Source organism: Meles meles, chromosome 2 (genome assembly GCF_922984935.1).
Source record: "Meles meles chromosome 2, mMelMel3.1 paternal haplotype, whole genome shotgun sequence".
NCBI lineage: Eukaryota > Metazoa > Chordata > Mammalia > Carnivora > Mustelidae > Meles > Meles meles.
This window is the reverse complement of record NC_060067.1, coordinates 65,428,475-65,442,947: the sequence shown is the minus strand read 5'-3', so window position 1 is coordinate 65,442,947 and position 14,473 is coordinate 65,428,475. Positions and strand designations below refer to the sequence as shown.

Sequence of the window (14,473 nt, the reverse complement as noted above, 5' to 3'; positions counted from 1 at the left end):
CTATAGGTACAGGTCTGGAAAGCTTGAACTTTCCCAAGGTCAGACAGCTGGGAAGGCACGGGAGTGGGATCCATGCAGGTGGTGGGGCTCCCGATCCCACCTGCCGTGGACGTTGCAAATGAACTTATAAATAGCACCTTCTTCACTCTAGGGATTGGAGTTCTGTACCACATTTAGTTGAGAAAGGGTTTCATGGCTAAGTTTTGGAAACCACGGACCTAGCCCAGACTGTTCTGCAGATCGGGGCACAGGCCTGGGGACGGAGACCAAACGGGCTACCGGTGACGCAGGGGTTTGTGATGGAGGCACTAGGTCTGGTGTCCAACTCCCAATCCAGGGTGATCCCCAAGACCGTGTCTCCCCTGCACCAGGCAGGTGGCTCTGCTGGGGGCTGAGTGGCAGCGTGGTGGCCCAGGGGACAGATCTTGGTGCAACCCTTGCCCCATAGCTAGTGTGCAGTATGCCCCGTTTCTGAATCTGTCTTCCCCTCCATGCATCAGGATTGTCCCTGTACACCCCCATCCCCCATCCAAGTGAAAGGATCACATGCTGTCACCGCGTTCCCCCCTCTCCGTACCTTTGGGAGGCAAAGTCACACTGTGAATTCATTCTGTAGCCTCGCCAATCTGTGGGAGCAGAGAGGGGGATGGGCTCACCTTTCACCTCCTCTCACCACCCAGAGAAGGAAGCCCAGGGAAGGAACCCTGGGGGGCAAACCCAGCATAGAGGGATGCTGGCCTTCGAGCACTCCCAGTGCGCGGGATTCCAGGCAGGCCCCCGGATGATGAGGGAGGAGTAAACAGGGTAGGGGTGCGGCTGCTACCCGCCATGGCCAGATGGGCCACGTCCACGGAAAACACAGGCAGCCACCCCCGGAATGGTCAGCGCAAGGTCTCCAAATCACAGAAGGCATGTAGGAAGGACTCCAGGTGTCCTGAGCTCTGGCAGACCCACTGCTCACCAGAGGTCCGCCCACTGGGGAGAGGCGGGCTGGTGGCTTTGGCGTCAATGTCAGCCTGGAGGGACTCAGACTCAGGTCACTATCTGAGGGGCACTATGTTCACAGAGGGACCCAAGCTGCTCTAGCACCCCCATGTGGCTCAAGCTCCGGTTGTACTTCTGTGGCATTGTCATAGTGCATCCCTGGACCCAGGAGATGGTTCCAGACTTCTTGCCCGTAGAGTGATTGCTCCAAACCACGGGTAACCACGTGTGTGCCATCCGATCGGTGACCTGAGTCTCACGGTCACTGGGACCACGTGGGTCCCCCATAAGACCTGCTGCACAGCTGGACAGCCATGCGCAACAGTGGGAGGGCGGGAGGGTCACCAGGGTTTCCACCCTGATGGGGGTGGGCGGTGGGGGGAAGGTGTCAGCTATTGAGAATGTCAGTTCTGCTCTTTGTAACTCAATTTAGTGAGTTTGGTGCCGGTGTAGACATCTGTTCTCATGAATGCACAAGAAGAAAGTTTTTCTTAAATAAACAAAAGAGAAACAGTAGACTTCAAGAAATGTTTTATTTTGGCTGCTTGAGGACCTTCACTTTCAGCTTCCCAGTACTGAACGTAGGCCAAGCTTTTCCAAGCACCAGGAAGGGACTCTCTAGTTTCTTCCCATTTCCTAGTGCTGGTTGATGCCTCAAGACCCTCATCCACTCGCCCACACGCACCAACAAGAGAGCTGCTGGGCAGCTGTGGGGCCCAGAGCTCCGCACGAACATGCTCTGCCCAGAGCCGCCACCTCCCCCAGCCTCGCCCAGGCTCTCGGCCCTGCGTTGGCCCCGGATTGGCCAACAGTGGCCAAGGCTTAGCCGTGACCCAACAAGAAATGCTTTCATGGACTTCACACAGCAGCACATGCGGTTCTTTAAAAAACAAACCCAACACGAACAGGAACAGGGTCAGGGAGCTTGGAAGGGGGTGCAGAGAGCAGCTCACCTGTAAAGTGCTCTTTGGGGCCGGGACCATGGGGCGGACCCCGGGCATGCACTCTTCCACGATGCCGGGGGTGTGAGTGGAGGCACGTGATGTGGTCTCCAAGCATGCCATCCGCACACGCACACACACTCAGCGTCGGTGTCGTGCTGTTGGGCTGGGGGGACCACGCGAGAGTCAGGTCCTGACAGGTACATGCATGGACAGCTCCTCGTCCGGGGGGCGGGGGGTGGGATGCCCTCACGCCGCCGACAGGAACGGGAAGAAGAAGAAGTCGAAGGCGAACTTGACTGCGCCGTGCACGGTGCTGCGCCAGTCGCGCTCGATCTTCACGTGCCGCTGCGCTGGTGACAGCTGGGCCATGCAGTTGAGGCAGCTGATGGCCTTGAGCTCGAAGACAGGCCACTTGCTGCCCAGGCGGCCCTCGAGGACGGTGCTGAACTCGATGAGGCTGCCCTGGCGCAGGCCAAGCAGCACGTCCTTGAACTCGCCGCTGGCCCGCAGTACGATGTCCTTGGTCACGTCGTCCTCCTCCGGGCCGCGGGAGCCATTGGCGCTGCTAAACGGCATGCCCACTGTGATCTCGAACTTGTAGCGGTCGAACTTCTTGATGTGGCAGGGGTGCTTGGCCAGGCGCTTGAGGCGGCAGAGCTCCTCCTCAGCCGTAGGGCCACCGCCGGGGCCACAGGCCGGGTACGCCTCGCCGTAGAGGCAGCGCAGCCAGTCACCCACGAAGAACGGCAGCATGTTGATGGCTGCCTCGGCGCTGTTGTCGATCTCCGTGACACGCACGTACTTGAAGCGGCCTGTCCACGTGACCCGGTGGCCCTCCAGGTGGCTGCACAGGATCTGCGTGCGGGCCATGTTGGTCTCCTTCCAGGCCCGGGGCCCACACAGGAAGCTGTACTGCGGCCAGGTGAGTGTGGAGTTGTACACCTTCATGCCCTCCGAGCGGTACACGTAGAACCAGCAGAAGAGCACAATGGCCGTGAGCCACACCAGGATGAGCTTGACGATGGAGCTGCGTGTCAGGGACTTGACCATCCCCAGCACCGAGAAGTTGGCCTTGGTCCACCAGCGGACGAGCAGGGGCACGCTGCACACCAGCACGGCGACGGCGATCTTGGTGAGCTCCAGGGCCAGGAACCAGCGGGCAAACTGCACCACACCCACCAGCACCAGGCCGGCCACCAGGATCGGGAGGGCGAACAGGAAGAGGCAGTAGCCTATGGAGGCACGGATCAGCCCCAGGCCGGTGGACTCGAGCAGGATGACCACGCTCAGCTCGCACCACATGAAGCAGACCAGGTAGGGTACCAGGTAGCAGTAGGTGCCCTTGAAGCTCCTCAGTTGTGCCATGCGGAAGAAGAGGTACAGCAAGTAGACGTACAGCAGGCAGGGGAGGCTGACGTTCAGGACGATGAGAGGGCCGACGGGCATGGTGAGGAAGGTCTGGCCGAGGAGCTTCAGGGGGTGCAGGTTGAAGGGCAGCGTGGGCAGCAGGGAGAGCAGGCCAGCGGCCACCTCAGTCACCAGGGCCCTCCTGGTATAGGGCTCGGCGCAGGTGCTCAGGCTCATGTAGCTGGTGGCTGTGAAGAAGACGGACACGACGGCCAGCTCCGAGCAGGGAATGTAGTCCTTGCTGGCAAGGGGGAAGGAGAAGATGACGAAGACGACGGACAGCAGGAAGTGGAGGTAGGGCTCCAGGTGGTTCCAGCCGAAGTTTACCTCAGCCTGTTCCACGTCCAGGTTGGGCTCGAAGCGCAGGAGCAGGCCCGTGAGGGTGCGGAAGCTCTCCCAGGCCCGGCTGTCCTGGAACACCTTGAGCGTACAGATCACCATGGAGATGAAGGACAGGTAGAAGACGACCAGGGGGATAAAGAGGGCGAAGAAGTCGATGGTCAGGTTGCTAATGATGAAGAAGAAGATGAGGGCGTTGATGTGGTGGGTGGGGACGATGGTCGACAGCCAGTGCACGCCCGCCCGGGATGCCATGTCGATCAGGTACTCTTTGATCTCCATGACGGCGTGCAATGGGTATTTGACCACCTGGGGGTGGCGGAGGCAAAGATGGAAATCGGAAGCAAGTCAGTACAGGAGCCCCAACGCCATCCTCAACACCCTGCCAGCCACCTGAGCTCTGCTTGAAGCAAACAGCTCACCCTGGACCCCTTGTCCCTGCGGCTCCTTCCTATGTCAACACCCTCTACACACGGTCACATCTTCCCCAGGCTCTGTGGTCCGGACGGACATTCCCTCAATCCCACTCAGTCCTGCAGGTCCTGGCTCCTCTCCTCTGGGCCCCTGGAATCCAGCCCTTGGCTCCCCTCCCGTCCCAACCTTCTGTCAGGGTTTCCAGACTCCTGCGAGCTAGTGTCCCCTTCCAGACCTCAGGTACCTGGAGGAAAGCACCTGGTTCCCCTCTGCCCTCCCCACCTGGCCTCGCTGGTGGAGACAGGAGCCCTGGCTGCCGATGTGGGGGTGGGGCTTGTGACCTGGCCACCCCCGCGGCAGAGGCTGCCCTGCCGAGCCTCGCTCCCACCACCCCTGTCCTCTAAAGGTAGAGGAACTGATACTTTCAAACCCATGAAGGGCTCTGAACAGTCCCAGGAGTGGCAGCAGGTGCGGGGAGCCCAGAATGAGAGCTCCGTGCAAACACGAACTGGGACCGCCTGTCCTGTCATAACCAAATGGAGATGATTCACCCGTAAGGGGCCAAGGAGACGTGCTCACTTGTGGCAGGGGACCCCAAAAAAGCAGCTGCCTGCTACCACCCACCTCCACACACCCGTGCTGCTCAGAATGGACACCACCCCCCCACAGCCGCTCCTGCAGTCTGCACTCAGTGTGAAGGGTAGGCTGACCCCCAGACTTCACACAGCAAAGGACGAATGAGGGACATGGGGTTGGTGAGCAGGGGGGCAGCCAAGGAGAGGAGGCAGGGGGGTGATTCTGCCCCCCGGGGCTGGACTCCACACCTATGCACAATTCCCCAAGACGTCCGCCAGGCCAGGGCACAGGTAAATGAGAGAGGGGCTGGAGGTGCTGGCGCACAGACGGTATGGCGTGGGGGAGGCCAGGGGTCCGGGCGTATCTGGAGGTGCAAATGCGCAGAACCCTGACCTCACGAGGTGGACCCTGGGGGAGCACAACTGAGTGATCACACCCGGATGCAGCTGTCATTGTTCAAGAGCCTTGGCTGTCAGCTCAGGAGGGCCTGGAAGCAACGGGATAGTGCGCCTTCCACAGATGGGAGGGCACCCGGCTCAAACGCGAGATGGGATATTAGGGAACATGTGTGTGCACACTGTCTACACACACACACACGTACATGTGTGAAGAGCTGCGTTCCCTCTTACACATTTGTGACAGCCCACTTACTCTCGTTCTAGAACAAGAAAGGAAGTGAATGATCGACCTCCCAGCTCAGGGGTGTCAGCGATCTACCCTGAGCGCAGCACCGCCCTCCCACGGGACCTGGATGGGCCCTAGCAAGTGTCGGTACCTGCTCCTGCTCGGGAGCGGGAGCGGGAGCGGCTGTGAGCACTCCTCCAGGCTTCCCTTGGGAGGGCCCCTCTGACACAGACACAGAGCTAGAGCCCACGTGTGTGCAGCTAATCCAGCTAATCCTCGCTGAGGCAGCCCCAGCCAGTGAGCCCCAGGACAGACCACAGGTGTCCCCTGGGGCTGTTTAGCTCTCCGCCCTCCTCTGTACTAGCAGCCCATGCCTGAAAACCAAGGAATCTGTTCTCCCCTCACCTCCTAAAACATTCACACCTCTTCTTTGAGCCCTTGAGGCCACAAAACAGGGCATAGAGGAACTTGAAAAGACAATGAAGCTTCTCAAAAAAAAAAGAAAGAAAGAAAAAAAAAATCTGGTGGAACTAGAGGATATTATGCTAAGCAAAGTAAGTCAATCAGAGAAAGATCATTATCACAGGATTTCACTCATAGATGGAATTTAAGAAACAAAACAGAAAAAAAAAGAGCATAGGGGAAAGGAGGGAAAAATAAAATAAGAGGAAATCAGAGAGGGAGACAAACCATAGGAGACTCTTAACTCTAGGCAACAAACAAGGTTGCTGGGGAGGGGATAGGGTACCTAGGGGATGGGCATTAAGGAGGACAGGTGATGTGATGAGCACTGGGTGTTACATAAGACTGATGAATGACTGAACTCTATCTCTGAAACTAGTAATACAGTATATGTTAATTAACGGAATAGAAAAAAAAAAAGACAACAAAGCTTCTCGAATATAGTGTCCAATGGTGTCTGGCCTCTGCCTGCACACTGAAGTGCCTGGGCCACTAGGACCAGGGAGTCCCTTCCTTTCCGGGCCTCAACTCAGCCCCTGGCGGCTTCCACCCAAGCCCTCCTCTTGAGGCCCCACTCAACTGGGAAACGGAAAACCTTTTCTGTAGACCAAATCCAACAAGCTGTTCTATGAACAGGAAAGAAATTTTAAAAAAACGAGCAAGGGATCAGTTCTATGACAGGACAGCATCTGTGACCAGGCAGTCGCAGCAAGGCCATCACAGCCTGACTCGGCTCAGACCCGAGTGACAGTGTGCACATGGCGGCCTTCCGGATGATTCAGGGTGAAACTGCGGATTTTTAAATATTACTAAATTGACTCTCTTGAGAGTTTCATCTGCCACGAAAGTCTGGAGCAGCGTGGGGCTTGGAGTCTGGAGGTGCCCAGACTCCAAGGCTGGGAGTCACAGCCGCTCGCAGAGGCACCTAGCACTTCGTGGGGGAAGGAAGACGGAGCGTGTGCCCTCCCTCCTACTCAAAAAGCTGGAACAGCCTTGGGTTTTAGAGACGCCTGCTAGGATTCATCATTTCTTTTTCACAAAAGCCTTTTAACAAGACAAACTGTAAAGGCATCAAAGTGCTCTGACAACTTCAGAAACTAAAAGAAAACAGAGCCCCATGTATTTCTTGTTAGAATATTTTAAATCTCTTCCCCAAAAAGGACTCTCAGAAGTTTTGACAGCACTGAACTTGTCACCTGTAAGAAGGGTGACATAATTCACCATCCCAACCAGGCTGCCTTGAAAGCAGGCACTGTTAGCAACCAAGTCCTGCCACGCAACCTCCCCGCAGTTCCCCGGACTCACCCCTTCACCTTTGACCCTCACTGGCCTCCTCTTGGCCAAGAACCATGGCAAGCACTCTACCCTCCTTCTCTGGTGTTCTAGGGAAACTAACAGCGTCCATCTGCGAACATACTTAGCCCAGGCCTGTCCCAGTGGACCTGCGATAAAGTTGTGAGCTCCCTTGGCCAAGCTCCTGGGTCCTCTCAGCCTGTGGCTGAGAACTTCATCCTGGATGCAGCCCCTGTCCTCAGGAGTCCCTCCGCCCGCAGGTCCCGAGTGAGGCCACCATGCTGGCCGCCCTGGGCTGTGGCATCTCTGTGCACCGTTTCTGTGTCGGCCTCCCTACCTGGAGGGCACCTAATCTGAGCCCCCACAGCCAGGCTCCCGGGAAGGGCTACACTGAGCTGCCTCCACTGGGGGGACTTTGGCTCATTTCCTGTCCCTGCCACTCCTGCCTGCTGATGGCCGGGCCATCCCCTGCTCCTCTGCATCACCCTCCTGCTCATACACGTTCAGCTCAGAACAAGGGCCTCTTAGACAACTAACGCCATGGGCCTCATGATGATTCATCTGCGTGGGGCCCCTCGTGTAGACAGACCTGCCTGGGTCAGGCAGCCACACTTGGGGAAATCAGGGTGCGCTCTGCAAGGTGGGAGAGCTGACCTGGGGAACCCGTGAGAGCGTGGCATGGCCCACGGTGACCACCTGCACTGTAAGTCTCAACCATGGGACCAAGAGTGAGTGCTGTCACAGCAGGGCCGTGACCCACCATCCCTGGCTTTCCAGACTTGTTTGTATGCCCTCATTCCTCACTGCTGCTGCTGTTTGCTGGCCGCCGGTGGAACCAGGCTGCCTCCCTTCTTACAGCTCGCCGTGCCTTCCTCGCCCCCGCAGATCTAGGTGAACAGCTATCCTGGCAGGATCCTCATAGTCTCCCCACATTAGCACTTTGCTTTTGGGGGAAGGCATCTTTGAGAAACCAACCCATTCTGTGCTATAAATGGGTCATTTTTCAAAATGACAAAGTCTAAGTGAAAGTCAGACTCCAGCACATGGCACACTGCCACCCAGAGCACTTTACCCAGAAAGACTCAGGAAGGCTCAGCCGTCACTCCTGAGTATGCCTGCCCTCGACAGTGCCCTTGGGTTTGGAGCCCGAGCGCCCACAAAAAGCCCCATTTGGGAGAACACATCCTGTCCTCCAGGCAGAGGGAGGGAAGTCTGGGGAGGTGTGGTGAGCGAATGACCACAGGGACCATCCGTACAGAGTGTGCCTCCCCCGACAAGCTGTGCGGTCTCAAAGGCTCCCATGTCACACTGGAGCCATCTACCCCTCCGGATAGCACCACGGCAGGTGGAAGGGCAGGTGGGGGCCCTAGTGGTCAGAGCCCTCCGGCGCACTCACCTTCAGGCGCAGGGGCAGGTCCTCGGGGCTCCTGCCCGCCAGCTCATCATCATCATCGTCCTGCAGGAACAGGTTGGCAGGAATGATGCCCTTGGCATACTTCTTGGTGATCTCCACAAAGTCGTCCAGTGCTATGTAGCTCTTAGCTGGGCCAAACAGAGAGGGGCACAGGGTCACCCCACGCAGCCATACCAGGCAGCGAAGGTGGCTGGGGCCAGCGGAGAAGGAAGCCAAGCAGGCTTGGGAGCGAGCGGCTCTCTGTCCGGGACAGATTGGTGGGCAAGGACAGCCGGCAGGGAGAAGAGAGGTGGGACAGCCTTCATCCCACCTCTTCTCCTTGGTGACATGCTGTCCTTCCCCTGAACTTTCCTCTCCTCAGCTCTCAAGCCCAGGGTCTGCCTGAGCAGACCTGGCAGCTACCTTCCTGCCCCGTCCTTCAGCCCTGGCTTCTCACAGCCTTGCTGATGGCAGCCCTACAGCCCCACCACTTACCGACCCCACCACTCAGTATGCAGCCACTGAGGGCCAACCACGTGCCAGGCACCTGGCCCTAGCACTGGCAACGCCTGGGATCTGTGCACGAACCCAGTGTGTGCCCCAGGCTGGGCTCCTGGGCTAGTGGGGTCATGCTCAACAAGGCCAGGCGAGGCCGGCCGCTCGCCACGGTCGTGTCCATGTCAAGACTGTCCTCCAGGCGGAGGGCAGCTGGGGAGATGCGGTGAGTGAATTAACGCAGCAATCGCATCATAAGTGGGCTGCCAGCTACGGGGCCATCACTCATCACGCGTTGCTGGGGCCGCCTGTGCAGGGGCTGTGTTCTGGGCACCGGCGGCACTGGGGAAACTGGGACCCAAGCCGATCGCCAGAAGAAATCAATAAGCAGCAGCAAGAGTAAAGGGAACCATGTCAGGAATGAAGTGAGCACCCCGGGAGAGGGTGGGATGCAGATAAGGGGCTGTGTGCTAACATGGGGGGCTGGAAGACATCCAGGCCTGCACCTGGGTCACAGGCCACCATGAGATGGGGTAGCCTGGGGCAGGGCTTGCACAGATGGCAGTGGCAGGTGGACGCGTGTGACTTGAGCTGATATCAGAGAGCCGATGGAGAAGACAGGGCCCAGTGGCCTGGGTCAGGCTGTGCATTTGGTGTCGTGGGTGGCCTGACACCATGAGACTGGCCACTAAGACCTGCAGTGTGGACACAGCGGTGTCTGAGGATGGGTTCCCAGTGCCTTGGACAGAACCATACTGGTGGGATGACGAGGGGTGGGGAGGGGACCCAGGACGGTGACTGCAGATGCCCCCTTCCAGCTTTGTTAGCAAGGGGAACAAAGAAACAGGGTGGCTGCTATGGGAGTGAGGGGTCCAGAGAGGGTCTCATACCTTTTTTCCTGAGGTGAGAGGAATAAGCCCATGTTCATAGGCTTTTGGGAATGTCCCGGTGGGGAGGGCCCGGGAGCCCGCACTTGAGGGGAGGCTGGCCAAGCTAGCTGACAGGCAGGCGGGGACCCCTGGATGGCACCATTCACACCCACCACGGAGGCCTGGGAAGGCCACATCTCTGTCCAGCTCTCACCTCCAGGGGGCCTCAGACCCATCCCTCTGAGCCCAGAGCATGTGGTCTTCCCCTGGACCCCAGGACTTTCTAGCAGTTACCATGTGCACAGGGAAGTTCTGAGTGGTTAACCGTAAGGGGACTAGGGCAGAGAAGGTGTTGCTGAGCCTCCTCAGGAGGCACCAGGCCTCCTTGGCTTTTGCCCAGAGGCATCTCTCAACCCAAACACAGTCGGACCCCAGCACCTCTGTACTTAAAACCCATCTAGAACCTTGGATTCCTCTGGCGTCCACCAGCCACAGGTGTCTCTCCATGTCAGTGTCCTACCCCGCTTTATATCCTCCGAACAGAACAAGAAAGTAAGTCTGTGCCCCCGACGTGCCTGAGGCCCTGGGAAAGCCAGACTCAGGATTCACGGCATCACCAGAGCTCCAATGACACTTCACGGACTGACTGCTCACCAGCCTGGTGGGAAGGGGTGTGTGCCCCTCTAATCTGCCCCTCACTGTGCACAAGGGGAAACTGAGGCTCAGAGAGGAAAACCAGGCCTGCCTGAGGTCATGAGGAGGGTGGCAGAGTTGGGGGAGGAGCTGGGCCACCTGTCAGTACGGAGCAGCCCCTGGGTCCCTCTTGCTGCCTCCTTGGTGACCAAGACCAAGAGTCTGTCCATGCAGCTGGGCAGCTGCACATGGATTGAGGACCTCTCCTAACTGGATGCTCCAAAGGCACCCAGTTCGTGCACCCTGACTCTGCATTCCTCACCTTCCCACAGCCTATGCTCTAGGAGTCCCCACACTCCTTGTTGGGTGCCCCCTCACCTGGCCTTCGTGTGCGGTTCCCTCTCCTTGCCCTTCAGGGGCTGACTGCCTCCTCCCTTGCTGAGCTGCTCAGGCACGTGGATGCACTCCACACCACCCCCATCTCTCTGTCCTGTGAGGACTGTCCTACTGTCCTGTCCTGTGTCTGTTTTCCCTCATACCGTGAGCTCCCGCTGGGCAGGCTCCAGATCCCACTGCCCAGAACACCGACAGTCCCATGCCCGGACTTTGCAGCAAGGAGTAGACATGGTGCTCAGGGTGCTGGGCATAACGGACTGGTCAAAGGGGTCACGGTGCAGGATGGGAGGCTATACTCACATTCGCTGCTAACCAAGCGCTCCAGCACCCGCCTCTGCTTCTGTAGGGACTTGGGGACTGGGCCTGGCTGTGCCCCTCCATCTGTAGAGGACAGAGCAGAGAGAGAGAAACGAAGCAGGCTGTTCCGGCATGCTCTGCAGCATTCTAGAAACTGGTACGTGTGCTCATGGGGCGTCCCTCAACTCTGGGGACCACAGGGTCTGGGGCCTCCACGCAGCCTCTGATGGGGACAGCGACAGCCACCTCTCAGCCCCCGCTGGGTACAGCTGTTCCCTCTACCAACGCAGTCAGGGCAACAGATACACCAGTTTCTGATCAGCACAACTTATCCCCAGACATCTCTGCTGGCATTGTCCTTGGCAGGATTTTCCCCTGGGAAAGACTGAGTTCTCCAGGGGCTAAGCCTTCCCTATCTCCCCAGCCCTGGTGCTGGAAGGGGCTCCACAACGAGTCTGTTCACAGCTGAGTGCTGAGCCCGGACTGAAATATTCTGCCCTTTGGTCAACATCTACCCCGTGCCACACTCCTAATCCAGCGAGCATTCAAGTCTTCCAGCAAGCGTGCCTTTGCGGGGTCAGGTCAGGCAAGAGTGAGGCAACACGAGGGAAGAGGCGCTGTGACCCAGAGAGACTGAGGGCCATGGAAGTGGCCTGGTTTGGGGTGGGGGGCAGCAAGTGGGGGCGGCTGTGTGTCACTGCTGGGGCTCTGGGGCTCCCCAAGGGCAGCCCTGAGCTCACCACATCAAACATGGCTCCCCAGGGTGCTGCCCTCTGAGACCCAGGCCACATGGACACCTCTGCTGGGCCCAGCACATAGTCTTCCCAGCCCTGGCCCATAGAGCAGGCTATGCCTGGAGGCTCTAGTCGGCAGGGGTCCTACCCGGAAACTCCAGGAGAAGGGCACACTGTCCACCACACAGCCTTCTCTGCTGCTCTGCTGTGTTGGAGGGGGGCCCCAGCCCTGGTGGACCTGAGAGGGCTGGGCGCAGTCCTGGGCAGAAATCACACCTGAACAGGTGGAAGCAGGTACTCCTCCAGTAATGGGGAGGAAAGCTCAGGTTGGCCCCAGGGGATGGAGAGGCTGCACCCAGTTGGGGACGCCCATTCTTCTGCCCCAATTGTCCTTCGGGCTGGCTGTGGCTCAGAAGGCTGAGGGAGGGCTGCCGAGGCCGGTGATGAGCCCTGCCTCAGGGAGGCTGTCTCAGCCACAGTCAGCTCAGTGCTCCTGGAACCTTGGGGACTCAGGGACCCAGGTCCCTGCCGCATCTGTGTTACTCTCCCCTGGCTCTGTCCCTTCAGGAGGAGCAGGACACCCTGAGAATGACAAGACCTGTGGCTCTGCCAGTGGACTGCACCAGAGCTTGGGCAGGGCTTGAGAAGGGGACCCCAAGAACAGGATGACACCCCAAGAGGGACCCTTCCTGGGCCTAGACTCACAAAAAGGTCCCTGGGAGCTCCCAGTGAGCTCCCAGAGTCTCTGCAGCGCTCCCAAAGAGAAGCCCCCCAGAATTCCCCCAGAGAAGCCCACGAGCTCCCTGGGGAAGGCCCAGGGCCCGAAAGGCTCACATACCATGCTCATTGACCTGACCGACGTTCTCCAGCAGCTCTGACACAGCCACCTGCTTCTTCTTCTTGGGATTGAGCTTCCAGTACATGACCAGGGCCGCCTTGCGCACGGCCCGCTCCAGGTCCGTCTCGGAGGACAGCTGCTTCACCTCCTGCTCATTCTCAGAAGTGATGCCTATGAGACAAGAGGCATTGCTGGTTTTGTCCCGCCTGCCTGGGTGCTGCTGGCGATGCTCTGAGTGCTGACCAGCTCTGCCTGCAGGGACCTGGCTGGGGACTCACACGAGCTGCTGTGCAGGCTCCTTGGGTCACCAGGGCAGGAAGAGACATCTGCCCCAAAACGACATCTCGCCAAAGACCCTGCCAGGACCCACACTCCAGATTGGAGCTCAGCCTGGTCCTTCAGTGGACCCTCCCTGGGGTGACCCTGTGGGCGGGCATATGCCGGGCCCTTGCCATGCTCCTGGTAGGCTTCCCCTGGTGACTCCCCCAGGCAGGCATGTGCTAGACCTTCTTGTGCTCCTGGCCCACTTCCCTGTCCGATTTCCTCCTCACCAGCACCCTCGGGAGTAGGCACGGCTCTCCTCACTTATAGATGGGGAAGCCGAGGCACAGGGGCGTCCTGGCCGGCCACAGGCCAGGGAGTCAGAGACAGGCAGAGCGGCAGGAAACCATGGGAGTCAGAGACATGGTTATCAGCCTGGGTGCTGCCCCTCCTGAGGCGGCCGGGAAATCAGGTTCCCGCACCACTGGCCCTTTCCCGGGGAGATAGAGACTCCCCACAGAGAGAGATGGGCACAGGTTTCACAGGCTGGCCTACGGCCATCTTTCTCCCTTCAACCCCACTGTCAGGGTCATCAGCGCCACCCCCCCACACACCAAGGGCAGTAAGACATGAGATGGGAGGGGACAGAATTTCTTTCTCCTTCTAAACATCTTCCAAATTTTCCACCTGAGCACATATTTCTCCCAAGATCAGGAAGCACTCAGTGTGGAAAAAGGGGGGGCAGTGCGGGGAACACAGGGCCCCCCACGGCCCTCTGCAGCACACGTCCTCAGGCCTGGTCCTAACCAGGATCCCCCCTGGCCTCTGGGAACTGCTGGGTGTGGGTGCACTAACACGCCCCGCCGGCGCATGGCGCTTCCTTCCACTCCACAATGGGAGGGTGGGCTGGTGAGAAATCCTGGCAGACAGAAAGCCTCGATTCTGTGTTTCCAATGGCATCAGTCCCATTTCCAAAAAAAAGATTCTATATAATACATAACTCTTAAAAACATTCTGATACAAACCCAGAAAAAAACGCTCGAAACTATAGAGCATTTCTCTGGGTTTCAAGGTTATGGGTAATTTGTATCTTTGTTTTCTATACATACCATGTTTTATATAATAACCATAAAACACTTCCACCATCTGGAGAAAATCATTAAAAAAAAATACTTTATGACACACGCTACATGCTTCCATTTTTCTCTGAGGTTTGAAACTTCCAGAAGCACACTGCTCCATGGCCCCAGGATAATGGAGTAAGTGACCGCGTGTGGCTAGGCTATGTCTCACTGGTCCCCACACCCCCACACCCGTTCGCTTCCTGACAGCGAACGCACCTGAGCAGGTCTTCACTGGCCTATGGTCCCCGAGCCGTTCAGCCCAGACTGGATGCAAAGTCAGCCCCCTGTCACATTGTCCTACTGTACCCTGCTGAAGCTGACCGTCCGTAGGCTCTACGATGCACTGCTCGATCTGGATTAGAACCCAGAAGAGATCTACCGACAGACCAA

The 14,473-nt window shown here is 58.3% G+C and overlaps 1 protein-coding gene across 1 annotated transcript in view; it reads right to left on the bottom strand.

Moving 5' to 3' along the window:
- Positions 1–1,498: 1,498 nt before the first annotated feature.
- The window catches only part of WFS1 (wolframin ER transmembrane glycoprotein), a 30,066-nt gene continuing 17,091 nt past the window's right edge, over positions 1,499–14,473 (bottom strand). The window contains exons 5-8 of the mRNA XM_045998023.1: positions 12,699–12,869; positions 11,130–11,210; positions 8,440–8,585; positions 1,499–3,983 (exon numbers count right to left, since the gene is read on the bottom strand). Coding sequence (XP_045853979.1) covers positions 2,175–3,983; positions 8,440–8,585; positions 11,130–11,210; positions 12,699–12,869 — 2,207 coding nt within the window. The 3' untranslated portion in view covers positions 1,499–2,174. The remainder of the gene's footprint in view (positions 3,984–8,439; positions 8,586–11,129; positions 11,211–12,698; positions 12,870–14,473) is intronic.